Source organism: Alosa sapidissima, chromosome 15 (assembly GCF_018492685.1).
Source record: "Alosa sapidissima isolate fAloSap1 chromosome 15, fAloSap1.pri, whole genome shotgun sequence".
Taxonomy (NCBI): domain Eukaryota; kingdom Metazoa; phylum Chordata; class Actinopteri; order Clupeiformes; family Clupeidae; genus Alosa; species Alosa sapidissima.
Genome location: NC_055971.1, coordinates 30,041,383 through 30,063,296, shown reverse-complemented (window position 1 = coordinate 30,063,296; position 21,914 = coordinate 30,041,383). Strand labels below are relative to the sequence as shown.

The window sequence follows — 21,914 nt, the reverse complement described above, 5'->3', positions numbered from 1 at the left end:
GGGATTAAAAGAGCATATAAACTTATAGTTCAGCGACATTTAATGTCAGTGGTGCAAGGAGGTAATTACAGAAGACATTTTTATGTATGTACTCTGCATGGATTGTACTTTCTACTAGTGGAAATAACTGTAATGTAATTTACGTACTTTGAAAATGACACTTTGGATGGGCATCAAATGACACCGACAGTCATGGGTTATAACAGCAGCTTTATTTAAGAAATGTTTGTACATTCTCATAAATTATGACAAAATGTTCTTTATGTTGCTCTCTGTGCATGTTGCACTACTGCAAATCAAAGTGGGACAGTCAGGTCAGGGGTCAAAATGGACAAGAAAAAAAAATGAAAGGGTAATGCCACAACATCAGTGTTCCTCATCTCTGATTTGAGTCATAATACTGTTCGAAACATCTTCCAGTTAGTACATGAACGAAATTACAATGTCAGAACCACAACTTTTTGCCCCCCCCCAAATAAATTCATTCAAAGAATTTACCTAACTTATTTTGCTGCTTTCGCTGCCGGGCATCAATTTTCACCAGGCAAGCTTACCATCAATGGGTTTCCATTCTATTCCATCACATCAACTAAAATATACTGAAGAACAGAAGAGGTACATTCATTTTTGATCCCTGCCAAAACTAGACTCTTGATTAATGTTTCAGTTGCACAACATGCCTTAAAGGAAAACAGATGTGTATGGGGGGTGAAGAGAAAGTAAGAACTTAAAGCAAGAGAAGGGCCGCCAGTAGTTAATATGGAATCTGTGCAGTAACAGGTTGGGAAGGGAAATAAGTGAGAAAACGAGACAAGGCTGGACAGCACGAGAGAAAAGGGGTTAAGACTGATGGTTTGAGATGTCCCAGAAGTCTCACCATCAAATGACCTGGGCTGTGGAGGTTCGGGTTGTTGGTTTTGCATTGTCATTGTCATACATTTCCAAGTCAAATTGTCTTTGTGAGTCGAGTCAGTAGATCAGGTCCAAATCGGCCTTTTCTCTTCTCGTCACCTGTGACCTGACAGACATGAATGGAGGAGAGAGCATTCTAGAATAGGAATGTCTCCCCATCCAGAACATTCTACAATAGGAATCTCTCCCCATCCAGAGCATTCTAGAATAGGAATGTCTCCCCATCCGGGACATTCTAGAATAGGAATGTCTCCCCATCCAGAACATTCTAGAATTGGAATCTCTTCCCATCCAGAGCATTCTAGAATTGGAATCTCTTCCTATCCAGAACATTCTAGAATAGGAATGTCTCCCCATCCAGGCCATCGAGCACAGAACGGAGACCAGGAAGAGGACAGAGGAGATTGAGTGGCCGAGTGAGAGAGAGAGGGTTCTTCTGAGATGGGAGGGCTTTGGAAAGAGTAGTGGAAGTCTTGCTTTCTTTTTTCCCCCAGACTCAAATGAACACAACAAGGAAAGAAAACAGACAGTAGAGATGCCCATGCAGTGTCAGATGCATCATGGGGCTGTGGGAGCATAGGCACTATGGTCAAATAGGCAGTTTTCAGCAGCTCGCTGGAGAGAGGGGGCAGACTGAATGAGGAGTATTCAGCAAGACTGACCTGCTGCTGACCCTGAACAAGCCAGTAACAGGCACAGGTGTGATGAACACTGGTGGACGACGCCATGTGCAATAGTCACATCTTAACCTAAATGTGCGTTCTCGTTACATCGGAATAGGTTTTGCTTGGTTATATACGGAGGCCTGTAACACATTGACTTCATGCTAATGCCAAATAACTCAGACAAGATAAACAAAATAAAATGAGGAATATATTACCCTTTGTTTTATTTTTTTGTTTGTTTTTTTTATATCCAGGTATTTATGTTTTACTCGTTCTTTTGTATTTTTTTTTATTCATAAAGAGCTATCAAAACTGCACATATACTTCTTTGGCCCCACATCATAACCAGGAGGGAGGGAAACAAAAGTGTGTGTGCGTGTGTGCGTGCGTGACATGGTTGCTTGCTGAAAGTCCTCATGCCCTCCTCCTCCTCCATGGCGGCTGGGTGAAAGCTGCTATGCATGAGAAGCGTCCGAGCGATGAGGCGGGGCATCAGACCGATGGAGAAGAGTGGTCTCAGGGTCCGCAGGGGCCACTGAGATCTGGCATGGCCTCTTGGCAGGGCAGGGCAGGGCAGAGCGCCTCACACTGGCCGCCATCGGGACTGCGGCTGGTGGATTGGTTGGTTTCCAGGGGGGTTGGGGGTTCAGTCATTGAGTATCAGGGACTACTACATCTTGCAGGAGGAAGATAGGGAGGGCCACCATGTTTTCAAATTCAGGATGCACCTAAATATGGATGCTCACCTATTCTAATGGGCTAGTTGTCTGGACAAAAAATTAAGACTTTTCAATTCAATTTTGATACTACAAGTAAGAGGGAATAAAATAAAATAAATATAGCTATGTATTCATTTCTAAATCCAGATGTTCTTGTTGGAGGGAGAATGACAAACATCGCTTTATGGTATTCACTTCATCATTGTGGTACTCTTAAGACCATGTTTGGATAAATCAGATTAAATCAGGTGGTTGGCTTGACTCGTGAGAAATTGAAAAATCCTCTACACATGGTGGCCCTCCAAGATCTGGTTTCAGAGCGCCAGGGACGGACATGAGGGTGGGGTAGGGTGGGGTAGGGTGGGGTGGGGTGGGGTGGGTGGGTGGGGGAGATCCTGCTAGGGCGGTGGGCGTCTCTTAGGCCTTCATGAGGGCGCTGACCACGGCGCGGGCGTTGAGGCTGCGCAGGTCGTGGTAGGTCTGCCCAGTGCCCACAAACACAATTGGCTGACCGGTGATGTAGGTCATGGAGATAGCGGCACCAACCTGAGCAGAAGAGTAGAAGAGATAGGTCAGCCATTTTGACCTCAAAAACACTAAACACATAATGACACAATCAGTGTTTCCCAGACAACTGAATTCCATTTGTGGTGGTTGGTTTGCCGAATTAACTTGAATGCAACAGTTTTTAACAAATTAGCACAGCTGGTTATGATGCTAACCAGATTTAAGCACAATTTAGTACAACCTGGAAAATCATTGTGTGGTGGTCAATGTTGATATTGTGGTGGGCCGCAACAAATATGTCAATGTATGGGAAACACTGACTCAAGACAATGAGGATGTCTGTAGTGAGGGTGTATTGATGGCTTTGTAGATGTAACCAGAAGGGTGAGGCTATATTAAGTAAGTCAACTTTATTCATAGCACTTTTCACAGTCAAGGGCCACTAAGTGCTTCACAGGAAATAATAAGATAGGAAAGGCAGTCAAGTATCACCCCTGCACCCCCCACCCCTGCCCTGTAGCTTCACCTTGTCATCAATGGTGTCGAACTTGGTGAGGACGATGCCATCGATAAGGCGGGGCCTATCAGACATGGAGTGGTCAGCCAGTGCCTGATTAAACTTCACCTGGAGGAGGACAGAACAGATGCACTGATCAACCACACCACCCATCACCCCATCCATCCACATCACCCCATGAACACACACTGATAATCCACATCACCCCATGAGCACACTGATAATCCACATCACCCCATGAACACACACTGATAATCCACACCACACACCACCCCATGAACACACTGATAATCCAGATCATTGTTGCTATAACCTGGCTCAAGACATATTCTCTTGTATTACAAGATTTTTAAATGTTTATTTGTGCATTGTCCCTGTTTTAAATAAATACATTTCCATTCCACAGGAACAGGATATTATAGAGGTATTACAGAACACCATAGAGGTGTTAAAAACTACCATAGAACTACTATAGATTATATCTTAAATCTATATATTATATCTTATATATTAAAGATAAACAGTAAGTCATGGATAAGCAAAAATAAAATTAAATAGGATCTCACTGTCACACAATGGCACTTGGCTTTGAATGCAAACTTTTTACTCGGGTCTCAAAACAGGACTGCCTGGTCTATGGTGGTCAATACAAACTCAGGCAGCATGTAGCTACACATCGCCATCTGCAGGAGATCTCTGGAAATTACTTGTTTCATGGATCAAACCGACTGCACTAGTAGCACAAAGTAAAAGTAGCACGAGTAGCACAGATTGTAGCACGGATCGTAGCACGGATCGTAACACGGAGCTCACTCACCAGCTGGTCCACGGCCTCGTTGCCCACCAAGGCCTCGCCCACGAACAGCACCAGGTCGGGGGTGTTGACGGCGATGAGCTTGGCCAGCGCGGTCATCAGCGGAGCGTTGTCCTGCATGCGTCCCGCCGTGTCCACCAGCACCACGTCAAAGCCCTGGTTACGAGCTGGGCCAAGGGTACACACACACACACACACACACACACACACACACGCACGCACACATGCACGCACACACACACACACAGAGACAGACAGTATTAGAAAAATATGCTTTTACTTAGATTACCAGGTAAATAACCAGAACCAAACACACACACACACATACACACATTGATAAAACATGTATTGATGTGTTTTGGTTACATAGTTGGGTTGTTGCTTGAGGCATTTCCAGTGATTCACAGAAACTGTACTATAGCATTATTACCACACACACACACACACACACACACACAGATACACACACAGAGATACACACACACACACACACACACACACACACACAGAGATATACACACACACAGGCAGAGACACACACACGCAGAGACACACACACGCAGAGACACACACACGCACACAGAGACACACACACACACACACAGAGACACACACACACACAGAGACACACACACACACAGAGACACACACACACTGAGTGCCTAGTGGCTGGAAACAGGGCCAGCAGAACCCTCTGAAGCCTAATTAGGACAGCTCCCCTGCCAAGGTGCAAAGGCTGCACGACAAGGTGAACCTGACATCTCATTTTGGGACACCAGCAACACGGACGGACACACACACACACACAGGACTAGACACATCAGTACATAAGATGAAGTGCCATGACATAACTAGTTGCAGATAGTCAAACTAACAACAAAATATCATTATACCGATTATGTGAGCAAAGGGTAGAGGGGCAGTAGTACTGGGTAGGGTAGAGAGGGGCAGTAGAACTGGGTAGGGTGGGGTGGGGGAGAGAGTGGCACTAGAACTAGGTAGGGTAGAGAGGGGCAGTAGAACTGGGTAGGGTGGGGTGGGGTAGAGAGGGGCAGTAGTACTGGGTAGGGTGGGGTGAGGGAGAGAGGGGCAGTAAGGCTAGGTGGGGGAGAGGGGCAGTAAGGCTAGGTGGGGTGAGGGAGAGAGGGGCAGTAAGGCTAGGTGGGGGAGAGAGGGGCAGTAAGGCTAGGTGGGGTGTGTAGCCGGTGGGTGTTTACCAAAGGCGATAGCCTCCATGGCGATGCCGGCGGCGTCCTTGCCGTAGCCCTTCTCGAAGAGCTGCACAGCGTGGCGGCCCGCGCGTTTCTCCGGAGGATGCAGCGAGTTGAGGCGCCGCTGGTGGGTCCGCAGCTGCTCGACCGCCCCCGCTCGGAACGTGTCGCACGCCGCGATCAGCACGCTGAAGCCGTTCTCGATCAGCCAGTACGAGATCTACAGCAATAACAAGATCAATTAAAACTTTTCCATTTCCATTCAACTTTAATTAACATAATGACTGATAGTGTACCATTCACTGTCTGTTTATCATTATTAGCATACTATGCTGAAAGCGGCTTTGGATAAACGCATCAAGTAACCATAAACATAAATCATTAACTGAGGTACAAAGTTGCAGGTGCAGTATGTACCTTGTATGTGTACACACGTCACACAACCATACGTTTGTATAGCCCACATTTCAGTTATTGTCAAAGAGGGAAGAGGAAGTGAAACTATGGGGACTTCCAGGGGCCTTTTGTAATGCAGATGAATGGCACCCATTGATAACCATGGAGTTCAGAACATGGAAGAACCAACGACTCTAGATGGAGAACTGTGCCAATGCCTTTTGGGTTCCATTTCAATGATTCGGATTCCTCTGCTCTGCTGCTGCTGAGGGGATAATGTAACTGGAACGGTACGTCATAAATGCTCATTACAACTCATTAAGGCTTCTACACACAGTTGCGGTCCGTCAACGCATGCCAGTGGATGTTCCCGACGGTAGCTATGCAAATGACTTGAAGTATAACCGTAATTTGATTGGCTGGTGCCGTCCGTCGGTGCAGCAACAGCTGAACTTCTCAACGCGAGCGACGGGAGCAACGCGACGGACCCACAATTCAGTTCGGCAATGGATGACGCAAGCCAAAGTGAACGGGATGCATCTCCAGCACTGCAACTCACGCAACTGTGTGTATCGCCCGGTCAGAGCGTCTGTTCTGGGTGAATGGAGGCCTCTGAAGAGGCAGGGAGGGTGGAGGTGAATAGAGGCCTCTGAAGAGGCAGGGAGGGTGGAGGATGGCTGGGACAGGTGGTGTTGGTGGAGGTGTCTGACCTTGGCGAGGTTGGTGGACTTGCCCACGCCGTTTACGCCGCAGAAGGTGATGACGAAGGGCTTGCGCTGGGAGCGGGCCTCCAGTACGTCCCTCAGGATGTCCACACGCCGCTTGGGCTGCAGGATCTGCACCAGAGACTCCTGCAGAGCCTGCTTTACGGTCGAGGCCACAGCTGCAGGAACACACACACACACACACGTTAGACAAGCAACCAATACACCAAAATACACACACAGCCTGGTTTAGTTTCCAGGCCACCGCTTCAGCACACACACGGGTTAGACAAGCATCATAAAAAACACACACACACACACACACACACACAGTTGAGGCCACAGCTTTAGGAGCATGCACAAACACATACACACAGGCTAGACGCGCAACACACAAAACCCGCAGCAGACATAGCCTGCTTTACTGCTCAGGCTGCCTCAAAAAGGACAGATGTACAAATTATGTGATTACGGGTTACGTGAAGATGCACACAAAAACACACACACACACAAACAAACAAACAAAAAGAGACTGGCTGCCACACAGATACAGACACACAAAACACACACACACAGACACAGATACACACAGACACATTCAAAGAGACTGGCTGCCACACACAGACACATAAATGATGAACAGTACTGTCGAAGCCATGACTTCACAGATGGATACAAAACAGTCCAGTGGTATGCCACGTCAAGCCTTACTGAAATACACACACAAATATCACAGTCGGCTAGCGCAAGGGCCTGCTGGGAAACCGCAGAATGACCAACAGTGTTTACTACTGTTTGTGTCTGGGTGCCTTTCCTCTCAGGACACTGTCTAGGGTGGACAACTCATTCATTTGGTCTGCAGCCTCGGATTAAAATCTAAAGTCTGAAAGATCAATGTTTTAGCTCGATGTGATAACCTCTGCATGCAGGGAGACATTAAAATAGAATTTCGACCATGTCTAACATTTCCATGGACAAGTCAGCTACTGAGCTGGCCAGCAGGCAGAGAGCCACATGCTCTAGAGCCATCTTATTTCTATATCAGGTTGTTTTGCAGGCCGTCCGGGGCTGCGCTGGTCAAGGGCCTCGATAAGCACGGTTTATCTGTGTGTTATCGCTAAGGGAAAGGCCAGTTGTTCCCCACATGCGAGCGGACTCTCAGATGTAAGGTCAATGCTAGCATGTGGTTGGAAACGTGTGTGTGTGTGTGTGTGTGTGTGTGTGTGTGTGTGTGTGTGTGTGTGTGTGTGTGTGTGTGTGTGTGTGTGTGTGTGTGTGTGTGTGTGTGTACTCAGGCGAGTGAATTCTCAGATGTAAGGAAAATGCTAGCATGTGGTTGGAAACGTGTGTGTGTGTGTGTGTGTGTGTGTGTGTACTCAGGCGAGTGAATTCTCAGATGTAAGGAAAATGCTAGCACGTGGCAGGGAACGATGAGCCGATACACACATAACACTGAACAAATCTAAACATCCAACATTTCAGATTTTAGGTGCAGGTGTTGTGCGTGTTTTGATTTGATTGGTGGATTTAAATAAAGAATTAAAATGTAAGATACGCATGTATGTGTATGTGCGTGCGTGTGTGCGTGCGTGCATATGTCTGTGTGTGTATGTCTCTGTGTGTGTATGTCTCTGTGTGTGTGTGTGTGTGTGTGTGTGTGTGTGTGTGTGTGTGTGTGTGTGTGTGTGTGTACGGTGTACTTACTGGTGAAGGTGCCCATGACTTTGCCCTCCAGCTTCTTGGCCACTGAGTCACAAAGCTGAACAGCAATGTCAGCTGCTACATTCTTAGCTGGAGACAGAAAAATACAAATAAACCCAAATCGTATCTTATCAATAAAACAGTCAGACACACCAAAACAGCCATTACAACTAAATACAGTATAAACTCGAAGTTGTTTATCACATACTGATTAGTATCTTGATTGGTTTCATATAGGAAAATACTACTCATCAGCAGACTAGGATAATCTATTTTTGTATTCTACTTGATTGTTCTTCTGTAAACTCAAACCTTAAATTGGTAGCAACAAAAAAACACAAGCACGCTATGTAAGCTGAGCAGTCAGTGGACAAATGTGACCACTCTGTGGAGCGAATCCGGAGTATGGTGTAGGTGAGCGTACCGATGAGGTGGTCCTTCATCTTGTCCAGGACGGGCTCCATGTCCTCTTGGCTCAGACTCTTGGAGCCCACCAGGCCCTTGAGCATCCCGAACATCCCGCCGAAGCCACCGCGCTTGGCCCTGCGCAGGAGACAGGAAGGACATCACCACCACGCACCACAATCGGACATCACCACCACATACCACACTCAGACACAGGTTTACTGACAAGTACAGGACTGATATCACCACCACATACCACACTCAGACACAGGTTTACAGACAAGAAGGAGGAACAGGTACAGACAAGTAGGAGGAAGGCCACCTTTACTTTTGAGGCTATTCGCCTTTTGAACTTGAATATGCTCCAAGCACCATCCTCCATCTTCTCCTGGGACTAATCCCTTACACTCCTGTCTGTCCTGTTCTTTCTTTTGTCCTGTCTTATATGTTGTGTTATGTCTTACATGTCACTATGCCTGCATAGAGAAAATTGCCCCTCGGGGATAAATAAAGTTTTTTTTAATTGAATTGAAGTACAGAACGCTTCTTCGGAGTTGAATGGTACAAAACTACACAAATTGGGGGACAAGTGGTGCAAATGGACAGTAAGACGTTATTAGCACAAAACAAAACAATAACACCTGCTCCTCACCCTTTCTTGCTGGCTTCAGTGACGACCACTCTCTCCTCCTCTTCTTCCTCCGGTTCGCTGGACTCATAATCCACGTCTCTCAAGTCACCAACCATGGACTCCAGCTGCATTTCCTGAAGGGCAAAGCATCATGAGCAACTCAATCAGCATCACTAAAAACCACAAGCCAATCAGGGGCGCATTTGCCAAAACTATAGTTGCTAACCTGTTAGCAACTTAGTTTGTTTGGCAATGGGAAATTACATTGCAACCAACAAAGTTGCTAACTTAGTTAGCTACAATGGTTTTGGGAAACGCGCCCCAGCATCACTAAACCACAAGGCAAATGTCTACTAGAGGCTGACCAAGCCACTGCCCAACAGTTCGATGCAGACCCTCACAGTCCCCTCACTCCTAAGCTGACGTACGTACCGGCTCAGCTTGCTCCCTGGCCATATCGTCTGCCTCCTGGGAGCCGTTGCTCTTGCTGTGGTCCAGCTCCTTGGTGTTGGTGCCACAGTTGTCCCACACGCGGTTCACCTTGGCCTTCTTGGTCTTCTCCTTCTCCTTCAGAGGCTTGGGGGATCTGTGAGAGATGACCAGCAGTGTCCACGAGGTTGGCCAGAGAAGATTTCATACATGAGAGGGTTTCTGTGTGAATGTGTGTGTGTGTGCGCGTCTACTACAGTGTGTTGGTCTCTGTGCATTTGTGTGCATGTGTGGAACTCTGATCTCGAAGCATCTGCAAGCATCACTACATGTGCAAAACATACTCGATGTGCGTGTGTGTGTATGAATCAGGTTCATATATCTACGTGCATCAGTACATGTTCCTATGTATATTTTGTAAAGTTATACTTGTGAGTGTGTGTGCTTGCCTCTGTGCATGATATGTGTGTGTGTGTGTGTGTGTGTGTGTGTGTGTGTGTGTGTGTGAGACTCATGCATCAGTACACGTCATACCTGGTGGCACTGCCACTCTTCGCCGCCGCCCTGCGGAACATCTCCTCCCGGTTCCTCTGAAGGATTTCCTCTTTAGTCAGCTCCTGGTTGCCGTTGACAACCGCCTTCTTGGAAGCGGGCGGGGACTTGCTTGGTGCAGCTCCCGCGCCTTCCTCTGCTACAGAAGAGCACAGATGTGACACGCGCACCAATAACACCACCAGCCGCACGCACGCAAAGCTACGGGACTGCAGCAGTCACCTAACGTTTGCCATCTACACTACCGGTCAAAAGTTTGGGGTCAATTAGAAATTGTAAAATGTCACAGTTTCCAGAAAGAACGAGAAGTTCTTAGCCCACTTTGTGAGTCTGAATATGGATGTCTATGTGAACTATACAGTATGTGTGGGTGGGTTGTGTATGTATGTACACTACCGTTTAAAAGTTTGGGGTCACTTAGAAATTTCCATTCCACTCCATTATAGACAGAATACCAGCTAAGATCAGAAGTATTGGGCAGCAGTTTTCAGATTACATTATGTGCATAATGTACATAATTGCAAAAGGGGTGTCCAATGTTTTCTCAGTTAGCCTTTTAAAATGATATCAGATTATTAGTAAACAGAATGTGCCTTTTGAGCATTGGGTGAATGGTTGCTGATAATGGGCAATGTAGACATTGCATTAAAGATCAGCCATTTTTTTCTACAACAGTTGAGAACCTGTTTGCAATTATGTAAGCTGATCTGAATCTGAAAACTGCTGCCCTGATTAAAAAAAAAAAACAATGCTACTGATCTCAGCAGCTATTCTGTCTATTATAGAGTGGAATGGAAAATTCTATGTGACCCCAAACTTTTGCCCGGTTGTGTATATAGTGGCATCTGACGACATAATTGAATAGCAAATTGTGTGGGTGTGCATAACACCTCCACAAGTAAACCATGTCACTGTTTGAAGTGAGCATTAGCTAAAGTGTCTTCTTGTGTTTTGTCATAACTTCCCATGACTGAGTACATGTATGTAGTAGCTGAACATGGCTAGCAACATTCCAGTTGTTATGCAGAAGACGTTCATCTGGCTACTGTATTATCTGTGCGTGCATGCATCCTAGCAACATATCTGTGCGTGCGTGCATCCTAGCAACATATCTGTGCGTGCGTGCATCCTAGCAACATATCTGTGCGTGCGTGCATCCTAGCAACATATCTGTGCGTGCGTGCGTGCATCCTAGCAACATATCTGTGCGTGCGTGCATCCTAGCAACATATCTGTGCGTGCGTGCATCCTAGCAACATATCTGTGCGTGCGTGCGTGCATCCTAGCAACATATCTGTGCGTGCGTGCATCCTAGCAACATATCTGTGCGTGCGTGCATCCTGGTCACTACCTTCTTTTTTGGCATTTTTATTCTTCTTGCCACCATGTTCCTTGCCCTTGTCCCCTCCCTTTGTCTCGATCATGGACTTCACAGTTTTCTGGGACTTCTGGGACTGTGTGAAGGTCCTCATGACCACAGGGTCCTTCACCCTGCTGCTCTCCTCTGCCTCGCTGTATCACACACACACACACACACACACACACACACACACACACACACACACACGTTTAGCTTTAGATGCACAGAGAGATATTGCACAGACTTTCTCATTCTACAACTAGACCTCATGTGGTGTTATGTTTTGAGTCAGAAACGTATCAGCATGGTTCCTCTGAGCTCTTGTCTTCACCAGGTGTTTAAGTGATTTAGCCAGATTACTTCATTGCTTTGAGAAAAGAGAAAAGAGAGAAGAGGCCTAGGGAACTCACCGGAGAAGCTGGTCAAAATCATCTCCAAATTCAAAATCGTTGATCAAATATTTAATAGCACCCTTTTGCTCGAGTTCATTCTTATAACGATCCCTGAAGTGAAGTTGGATATCGTCTATTAACTTGTCCACATAGGTCAGCATGAGGATTTTTTGAAAACCCACCTGTAACAACAGATAAGTAAATCAACCAAGTTGTATAAGCATGTCCTCACTAGACTCTGTCATAATAACAGTAAGCAGTGTAGATAGCGTACCACTGCTAAACCAAATAAATGAGGATATATATATGTATGTATATAAAAAAAAGACAAACCTACCACAAACACAAGCTCAAACTCATTGTCCAGCTTGTATTTTAGAGTCAATGCATTGTGGTTGAAGGAATTGTTTCCGCTGCGCTCCTAAAATGAGAATAAGGGGATGATAGAACACAGTGTAGGACTTGCTTTAAATCAATTACACAACTGAATCCAACTACAACAAACAATTGAAGGCCATGAAATATGAAGACGATATTTTACAGTTTTTCTCAGTCGCTTTGCTGCTTTTCTCACATCACTATTAACATTTGCACAAGCAGTTAGTGCATTTCTCTAAACAACTAGTGAAAACTGCAAAAAAATGGATAGTCCATTCCTCAAAAGCAAGTATTCATGTCAATGAAACTGCCATTGTCATCAAAATGAGAAGTCTTGACACCATTGTTTATTAACAAGATAGTCAAATGGCTTTGTCATGTTTTCATTATAACTGTTTATTCTCTCAGTGTTTTCCAATGCAAAAAAAAGGGTCAGAACTCTGTGACACTACCTGAAAATGCTCAGAACAGCACTATACACTACGTGTACAGCCATTTGAAAACTACAGTAAAGTTACACATTGCTGTAGTTAGGGGAGTAAGTGAGTACAAGACACTTATACGTTTCACTCATTTTTACTGTATGCTCTTTGCAATTCTACAGCATTGTGACAGAATTTGATAACTAGTTCAACAATTTTGTATGTAACTCAAGCAATGAAATGAAGACTATTATTTTCATTGGGAATGACTATTCAGCATCCATAAGTATAGTTCATTTTGACTGACATGACATAAGCAAATGATAATGTTATAAAACAGCAGAGAATTGTACGAAAGCAACTGATACATGTCCAAAAGCATTTGCAATTTGTTCAGAGGAAGGAGAAATTGCTACTATGATGTGCACAAACGACTAAATGTTGTAGAGGTTGAACTATTAGTTATGAGAATTTTCTTTCTGATCTGAGAAAAGCACCAAAGCGACTGAGACTGTAACTAGTAACCTTTGATGAGCAAATTCATGTAGTTCACTTTGTCTTCATTAGCATTTACAAGTTGTTCAGAATGTGTCTGTGATTTGTAAGAGCTAACCGTAAAGTCGTGAATCACTGTCCAGTAGCCCCCCACGAAAACAATGAGATTTAAACCCTATTTCACAGTCAAAGTTATGTGTAAAAGAACAAAAGTGCTTTTTAAACCCCGTCATTGTAGGTTCAGCTGATCGCTCTACCGGTATAAACTAACGTTGGTTGACGTGTGGCGTAGAACCCATTACAAGCAAGAATTGCGCAACATGAACAGCATGCAGCGAGCTGGCACGAAGGCTCACGTTCATGTAAGCTAAGCTGCCAAACGAAGACTGAGCAACAACACTAGCCTTATCGTATAAGTAGGTATAGTATAGTAGTTGCCTGTTATTTTGCGTCAACGTCAATAATACAGTTTACGACTGGACGCCTACATGTTTGGTCGCTTAATAGTCAAACTAACGTCAAGTCTATGAAAGGCACTAACTTATATAATCACTTATTCCTTTTGATGGCTAACTATATTGCAGTGGGTAATGTGGCTGCACCTGCTAGTTTGTTTGCTAGCTAGTTAAATTGCAGTGATTGCAACACGAACTTTGCACGCTAGCTAGTTAGCAAGTAAGCAGATTAGCTGTTAGCACGTTTTGGTTAGCGGCGGCGGCAGACCGGGTGATGACGACCTGATTTCTACTTGTATCATCACATGTGCCACTAGATTTACCTGTAGGATGACAGATCGGATGAGAGCGTTGACAGGTCCAGCAAAAGACTCAGCAACCCCAGCTCCCTGAAAACACCACAACACTATACCCCCTTTACTGAAGATGGCGAAGAAATCCAACATCTTGCCGACAAGGACTCAAGTTAATCACAACAAGGATAGATAACACTCTCAAAACATAGAAATAAAATATATAGTTAATAAATTATAAATCCGACGTCAACTTCTGTAGTTGATTTCGTCTACAGGGAAAACAATCAGTCACTTCTCCTGACCAAATATTTCCCTGCCAGGGTTTTCCCACAACTGTTTTAGACACGTCAGTTGCAGAACGTAGGAAGTGACGTATCCTGCCACGTCATCTGACAGACCATGTTTTAAAGTGCCAACTAGAAGAAAGTCAACGAACGCCATCTAGTGATAGATTGTACCATTCACTAGTGGATGAACCAGTCATTCACAGACAATTAGAATCAACATTTTTTGTTTAATGTCATAGGCCTATTGATTGGGTGATTGTTGTAGTTTCAACACCTACAGTCATACCTCCATCATCAAGTTTGCAGATGACACAGTGATCTTGGGCCTGATTAGTAACAACAATGAACAGCTCTACTTGGATCAGGTTGATGAGGTGGCACAGTGGTGTCAATCTAACAGCTTGACACTGAATATCAATAAAACCAAGGAAATGGTAGTGGATTACAGAAGGCAGCAGCAGAACTACAGTTACACCCCACTAATGATCAGCGGGCAACCTGTAGAGAGAGTCACACGTTTTAAATACCTTGGTGTCCACATTACTGAAGACCTAACATGGACTGTTAACACTCAATATGTTCTGAAGAAGTCCAGACAACGACTCTACTTCCTTCGTCAGCTAAGGAAATTCAAAGTTTCTACATCCATCATGAAGGCCTTCTACACTTCAGCGGTTGAGAGTGTTCTAACTGGTAGCATCATCACCTGGTATGGGAACTCCACAGTTAGAGATTGTAGTACTCTGCAGAGAGTAGTGCGCTCAGCTGAACGTACTATAAGAACTCAACTCCCTGCTCTACAAGATATCTATTCCAGAAGAGTACTCCTAAGAGCCCAAAAGATTCTGAAGGACTCTTCTCATCCTAACAATGGATTATTCCTACCGCTGAAATCAAGAAGACGCCTATGTAGTCACAAAGCCAGAACTGAGAGACTCACACTATACTGACTTTGCACACATTCACTCCTCAGCTCTCAAACATTTCCCAACTCTGAACTCACACTATACTGACTTTGCACTCATTCACTCCTCAGCACTCATGACGCCCCCCCCCACACACACACACACACACCTACAAGACTTTTAGCACTTTTACATCCCTCACCCTATGCTACAGACCTTTTATTTATTTTCTTATTTCATCACACGTCAAAACACACACACACACACACACACACATATCTGACTTTCTCCAACTTTTGCACATCTCCATAGAACTTTTTATTTATTATTTTGATTTCTCCTCCATCTACCCATGTCCTTGATTGCCTAGCCTTTCTAATTGCCTACCCAATTCCAATCCTCCCCCACCTTTCTTATGCAGCCTTTGCCACTTAATCTACTAAACCCCTCTTCTACTGCACTTTTTACCCCCCCCCCCCCCCCCCACTTTGCACAAATAGGCTGACACCAGACATAATTTCACTGCATTTCTTACTTCCAGTAACTATATGCATGTGACAATAAACTTCCTTGTATCCTTGTATCCTTGTACTACTAGGCTACTGTTATGCAAATGTGAAACATCAACTTTCAAAAGTTAGCTAGGAACTGATTTTGTGTGACGTTTCCATCATCCATATTGGGTTAAATGATAGGTTTAAAATATAGGTCTCTATTGGCATATATAATTTATAGGCTATGGTTTTATTTCATATAAGTCCTTCAAGAAGCTAGGCTACTAATCATAGCCTATGGGGATATAAAACATCACATATTCTAAAGAGCTCAAATTATTTACCTCTTGTCACCTCCTAGAATGTGTTGTTTATATTAATAAACAATAAACTGTGGAGAGCTTGCTGTCCATCCTGGTGGGTCTCACCTGCTATTGTATATCAACAGTGAAATAGAAAAAGTAGGGGAGTCACCATGCAGTGGTCATTTACCTTGCCCATTTAACGGGCCCTTTAGTGGAGACATACAATCACTTATCTTTTCATGAATCTGTTTCACTGTGTATTGTGTCAATTAAGTCAAATCAAGTCTGAAGATGTTAAAGAACCACAAGGACACTGACATATCACAATTTGTATTTATAGAGGAAACGACTGTACAGAGTCAAAGATTGTAAGTTTGGATCTGCTTTATACATCATTCATTTGTTCGTTCGTTCGTTCATTTCATTCATTCGCCATTTCCTTGAACTTGTGTCACCCTTGTACAGTGATTGTAAGCAAAGGGATGAGACGATTAGACATGCAGAGCTGTATCATAGTAAGGACTATGTAATTCATGCAACTTTCCACCCAATTCATCATGGTTTGCATCGTCATCCACCACTCATATTACATTTTTTTTTTTACAAATAAAATTCCCCCATTGATATTTTAAAATTGTTAAAACCCACCGTTTCCTTAAATGTAACAGCAGAAACAAACCAACCGACCAAACAAAAAAAAAATCATTTTGTTTCCTTTAGAGAAAATACTTTAAGCAATTACAATTTGTACAGGTCATCAAACCACTGAGCTTCAAAGGGTGGTGCTTCAGGGTCTAGACAGCAGAGGGATGAGTCAGAGGCTCTGGACTGACTGTTCTTCTCCCCATCAATGTTCAGCCATCGGATGAACTAAAGAGACCTCACTAGCTCAGAAATCACTGACATATAGTGTTTTGTGGGAGACAGACAAGAGTGAGCGTCTCAGTCAGCTTAAGCTCCCTTTCTATCGATTCAGACACAGGATTTTTTTTTTCACTGGACTAAGAACATGGAGGTGGCTATAAATGGAGACACTGCAATCCTGCCCAACAAAGAGAGCACCAGGGAGAACAATTCATTCCCTGGCAAAAATCAGAGAGTCAATCAGAGTTCTGTTGATAGTCTGAGTGAGAGTAGCATTCATCCCTGACGGCCACATCAGGCCCCTATGGACGCAGCTGATGGTCAAGACTGGAATAGGAGGTATTGATAAGGACCGCAGTGAGAGAAAGGCTCGATCACTTCACCTTCTGGAATTACAGACACTTTATAAAATTGTGCTTTCTGTTGAGTCCCGCGTTACCGCCTGCACCTGTTTGTTAGGAAGGGCAGTGAACCAAATCGCTGTTTTTCTGTAAGATGACAAGTATCTCTAGACTTGCTGGTTACAATATTATTTTAACTTGCATGCTAAATCTATGTATTAAAAATGCACCATGAGATGTAGGCTTAACCAAAACAAAAATATTCCTCAAGTGGATGACGGTTCAACCACACCACACTTCCAGAGATCCATCCTATTGAACTTTCGAGCTGAACTTATGAAGAACAACATAGCTCGGGTGGGGTATTTAATAATACATCCCTACTAAAAACACAGAGGGGAACCTGTGTCTTCCCTATATAACATCCACACTAAAAGCCATAACTATAAATAAATCAGGATGAAACTGTAGTTTGTTACTGAAGGCAGTGAACTAAAGCCTCGCTGTTAGCCCAGAAAAAAACTGCCATGGCATTCCCTCTTCTCAGACCCTGAGGCACCACAGCTTTCCAAGCGATAGCACTGTGCAATGGGGTAGCAATTTAGTGCAAAGTAAAAGTTGCATAAATGTCTCTATTCGCATTGTTGACACACACACTCTGCTCCCGTCCCCCCTTTCCCCACTTGCTGACCAGATATAAGTAGCTCAGCTGCATACCCTCCTTCACGGGAGAGACTCATCGCATAAAAAATAGGATTTTGTACCAAAAAACTAGAGTAAGAAATGAAACGGAAAAGGGGAATCAGAAAGAGCATCCCGTCAAGAGATGAAAAGACACCTCTGCCCGCTTTGCATGAGGAAAGCCCCGCAAATTTGAATGAGGAAAAAAAAAAACACATGTGACTGTCATTCCATTTTAGACTGAGACGTCAATGCAATTGCTGTAGCTAGATGCAGCTTGAGATAAAAAAAAATGTTTAATTTACAGATATAAAGAGACACACTTTTTTTTCCAGAAGACAAAAAAGAGCACGTAGGCCTAGATAGAGGTCACTCCACTCTGGTCTCGCTAGCAGTGTGTTACACGGATGTTACTCTGCAAAAACAAACAAACAAAAAAGACCTGCATTGCTCATTTTTTTGTATCTCAGCATTAGTAAGATAACATTTGAAACATCTGCATGTCCACTTAAAAATGACAGTTATGCATTATATACAAGTCACGACAAACTCAAGAGATGCTCTTGTCAGGCATGAAAGAACTGCAGTGAGTGCAAAAGGTCCCCTCATACACAAAACCTCAGAGGAGACGGATTAACAGTGTGATGACCAGTGACCCTGTTAGTGCAAGCTTTCGGCTGACCAACATGGCTTTGTTTACCATGCCTGTGTGACCTAACTATGGGTGCCTGCACAGACCACTATAGTTGTTCCTCACCAGAACCTAACACACCCACTGTGTTTATAAAAAGCACATTGGTGATCCGTGCTGTGTATGGCACAGTATCCTGTGTATGTGGGAGAGAGAGGGAAAAAAACACATTGACAAGATGCATGTTGCATGTAACCATGGTGATGAGGTGGGTCAATCATGCAGTAAACCTTAGTTTTGTCATTCGCATGTACCGTGATGCATACTTTAGAGAACAATGAAAGAAAACAAACTAGAACAAAAGCTGCTTCGCTTCTTCAGGAACCGTCTCAATCCGGTGACCTCCTTGCATATCTAGTCTGATCTGTGAGTGGTCAGACAGGCCACAGTTTTACGCTGTGTTCGTCATCTCAGTGCAACGTCCTGATATGAGTGAACGCCAAATGGATTTGTCCACAGTTTTACAATACGACAAACCCTTTGGCCGTATATGGCTTTGCTGTGCTGATTATTTGGGAGCTTTTAAGATATACACACTGACGGAGACATGTACTGACTGTGTTATGCAACACACACACACACACACACACACACACACACACACACACACACACACACACACACACACACACACATATACACACATACATACACACACACACACACAATAACAGATTCACAATTGCGAATTTGCAATGGCTGTGGAATATGCTGTCCATTGAGCGATCATCAACCTCATCAAAACACATTCTTTCATTCTTCAGCTTCATTCCTATTCGTGGACCTTTCTGATAATTATTGTGAAAATGATATGCCCTTTGTGAAGTGGTGGACTGAAACTGAACAGTTGGTCAGTGGTATCAGCCATGCATGGAAGACCAGAGGAGTCGGAGATGAGAGACAGGATGCTAACACAAACCTGAGATATGAACACCATTGATGTGGTGAGCTGTGACACATGCACACACACACACACGCACACACACACACACACACACACACACAGACACTCTCACACACACACACACACTCATACACTCACACACACACACACACACACACACACACACACACACACACACACACACACATACATACACGCATGTACGCATGTACTCACCAATACACACATGTGCGCACACACACACACACACACACACACACACACACACACACTTAAATACACACATGCCCAAACAAGACCAACAAATACACACTACTAAGTAACTAAATAGCACGTGTTCTCCAACAAAAGGCCACTCTTTCAGAAAAACAAATCATTTTGGCATATATTCATTCTCTTGCTTGGGATTGAATAGATAAGATGTCAAGACATACAGTTGTTAAATAGAAAGACAGATACATACGCATTTGAATCTTTTCTTGGACAAACCATAAACAAACAAACAAACAAAACAAATGTCATGAGCTACTTCTTGGTAATACCTGCAACTGCAACGCTTTTAACACTACCAGCTATACGCGACACTGTTCAGGCCCAGGGAGGCTCCACACCACTAGGGGCGCTCTGTTGTGCCTGGGCCAAAGCACATCAGCCGTCCGACAGATGGGACTGTGACACAGGCAGGGTGTCCAGTCAGACGTGCGTCCCCATGCTCAGAGCGACGGAGGCAGAGAGAGACAGAGCGAGAGGAGGACCGCGAGGGCACAGTGATGTGTGTGTTTCCATGACGTCACGCAGATCCCACACTGTCGTCCCTCCTTTTTCCAGGCGACGCCCCACCGGCCCTAAGAGAGGCAGCAGCGGAGGGGGACAGGGCCAGAATTTCCCTTCATAAGCACACACACACACACACACACACACACACACACACACACTCGCGCGCACGCACGCACGCGCGCATGCACGCACGCACGCACACACGCACACACACACACACACACGCATACACACTCTCTTCGCGACGCAAAACCACTCTTCAGCCCCCTCTCCTCCCTCTGCCTTCTGAGTTCCTGCCTCTCGATCTTGGCGCCCACCCATCCCCCCCCCCCCCCTCCAGAAAAAGAAAAGAACCCAGCGGGATCCAGGCTCACTTCTTCTTCCCCGTGCGCTTCTCTGGTTTCTCGCCTTTGTCGGACCGCTCGGAGACCCGGTCACGGTCGCGATCCGACTTCTCGCCCCGCTCCGACTTCTCCGCTTCCGACTTCCTGGCATCGCGGCGCGTGCCCTCGTCCGTGGAAGAGGTAGTAGGCTGGGGCTGACCCCACTTGGCGATCTCCTCGTGCTCGTTGATACTTTTGGTGATGTTTGAGACCCAGCCCTTCAGATCATCCTACGGCAGACAGCAGACAGACAATGAAAGCGAGAAATGGAGCCAGAGTGAGATCAACAGCAGAATCGCCACACAGTCATCATTGTGCATCTTTCGAACCAATATGGCAAAAGATTGGCTTGGTTTTACAAAGACTGCAGGCTCAATACACAGATTGTGCTACATTAAGTCACATGAGAAGTTGTTTAAAGCTTGCATGGCCTCTGGATTTGGCCGTTTTGTTTACATTATTGGTTGAGGGATATCTTACCTCATCTCTTGCATGGAAAAGAAATTCACTTCCATCTTTTGTCCTGAAACAATGATAGAATGGGAAACCAATTACCTTTGTTTGAATGAGGAGCTTTGAGGAAAAAAAAAAGATTTTGGTGCATGGCCACAAAGCTACCATAATGGGAAACACAGTTGTTTTCTCCTTCATACAGTATATAATTATTGGACTTTCAAATGACCTCTTAGCCTAGAAATCTAGACGCACCCTAGCGGCAATTACATTTGCTGCCAAGGCTAGTCTAGCAACTCTCCGTTGGCTTGTGAGCTCGAAAAATTAAACTTTTATCAGGCCAATCAAATCGTGTATAGAGTCGTTAGGCGGGCTTAACGTAATGATTGATGGCAGAGTTGCAACGGTTTGGCTTGAATTCCCTGCTACTTGAAAACAAATAAGATAATGTTGCTGTTGGTGAACAGTGTGACACGAGTTAAGCTTTTATTAAGTTGGCAAAAAATTGAACTAGCCAACTAGCTCCGCTGGTGGGAAACGTATGGGACTCATAGCGCTATCCTATTGCGTGCAGAGGGAATTCGAAAGACAACCGATTATCCCGCACCTCGGACTGAGCACTGCGAACGGTGAGTGCCCAGACCCTACATTTTAATGTGGGTCTGGCTCGTCAGGCTAATGACCTCTAAAAAACGGGCAACATTTACAAGTGTGATGCAAACCATCCCTCTGATCACCGCCCCACTCCCCACGTTACTGTACCTTCCAGTATCACTTGAGTTGGACATTCAGGTGGAGGTTGCTGGAGCCTACAGTAGATGGTCTTTGGCTGCAAGGCTCACTCAATTATTCATATGGGTGCCATATA

The 21,914-nt window shown here is 44.7% G+C and overlaps 2 protein-coding genes across 3 annotated transcripts in view; both read right to left on the bottom strand.

Annotated features, from left to right (window-relative positions):
• Positions 1–1,815: 1,815 nt before the first annotated feature.
• srpra (SRP receptor subunit alpha) lies at positions 1,816–14,320 on the bottom strand. 2 transcript variants are annotated; one of them, XM_042063074.1, is made up of 15 exons: positions 13,989–14,320; positions 12,253–12,336; positions 11,934–12,097; positions 11,515–11,675; positions 10,146–10,299; positions 9,615–9,768; positions 9,204–9,316; positions 8,571–8,689; positions 8,150–8,236; positions 6,452–6,624; positions 5,352–5,565; positions 4,138–4,301; positions 3,330–3,428; positions 2,687–2,842; positions 1,816–2,651 (listed from the first exon to the last, which is right to left on the bottom strand). In XM_042063074.1, exons 1-14 carry the CDS (start codon positions 14,109–14,111, stop codon positions 2,714–2,716), a joined length of 1,938 nt encoding a protein of 645 aa, XP_041919008.1. In that variant the 5' UTR covers positions 14,112–14,320; the 3' UTR covers positions 1,816–2,651; positions 2,687–2,713. The 2 variants fall into 2 exon arrangements, with proteins under 2 accessions (XP_041919008.1, XP_041919007.1); XM_042063073.1 differs by having other exon boundaries at positions 10,146–10,302; positions 13,989–14,319.
• A 6,083-nt stretch (positions 14,321–20,403) lies between these two features.
• LOC121684053 (spectrin beta chain, non-erythrocytic 4-like) overlaps positions 20,404–21,914 on the bottom strand; it is a 93,798-nt gene continuing 92,287 nt past the window's right edge. The window contains 2 exon segments of the mRNA XM_042063983.1: positions 20,404–20,823; positions 21,074–21,116. Of these exon segments, the coding sequence (XP_041919917.1) occupies positions 20,581–20,823; positions 21,074–21,116 (286 nt within the window). The 3' untranslated portion in view covers positions 20,404–20,580.

Excerpts from the sequence above, each read along its gene's own strand:
- srpra (XM_042063073.1), bottom strand. The coding sequence starts at position 14,111 with ATGTTGGATTTCTTCGCCATCTTCAGTAAAGGGGGTATAGTGTTGTGG. Across the intron at positions 12,337-13,988 it reads TCCGATCTGTCATCCTACAG|GAGCGCAGCGGAAACAATTC; the intron begins GTAAATCTAGTG and ends TTCTCATTTTAG. Across the intron at positions 8,690-9,203 it reads ACTGAAGCCAGCAAGAAAGG|GGCCAAGCGCGGTGGCTTCG; the intron begins GTGAGGAGCAGG and ends TCTCCTGCGCAG.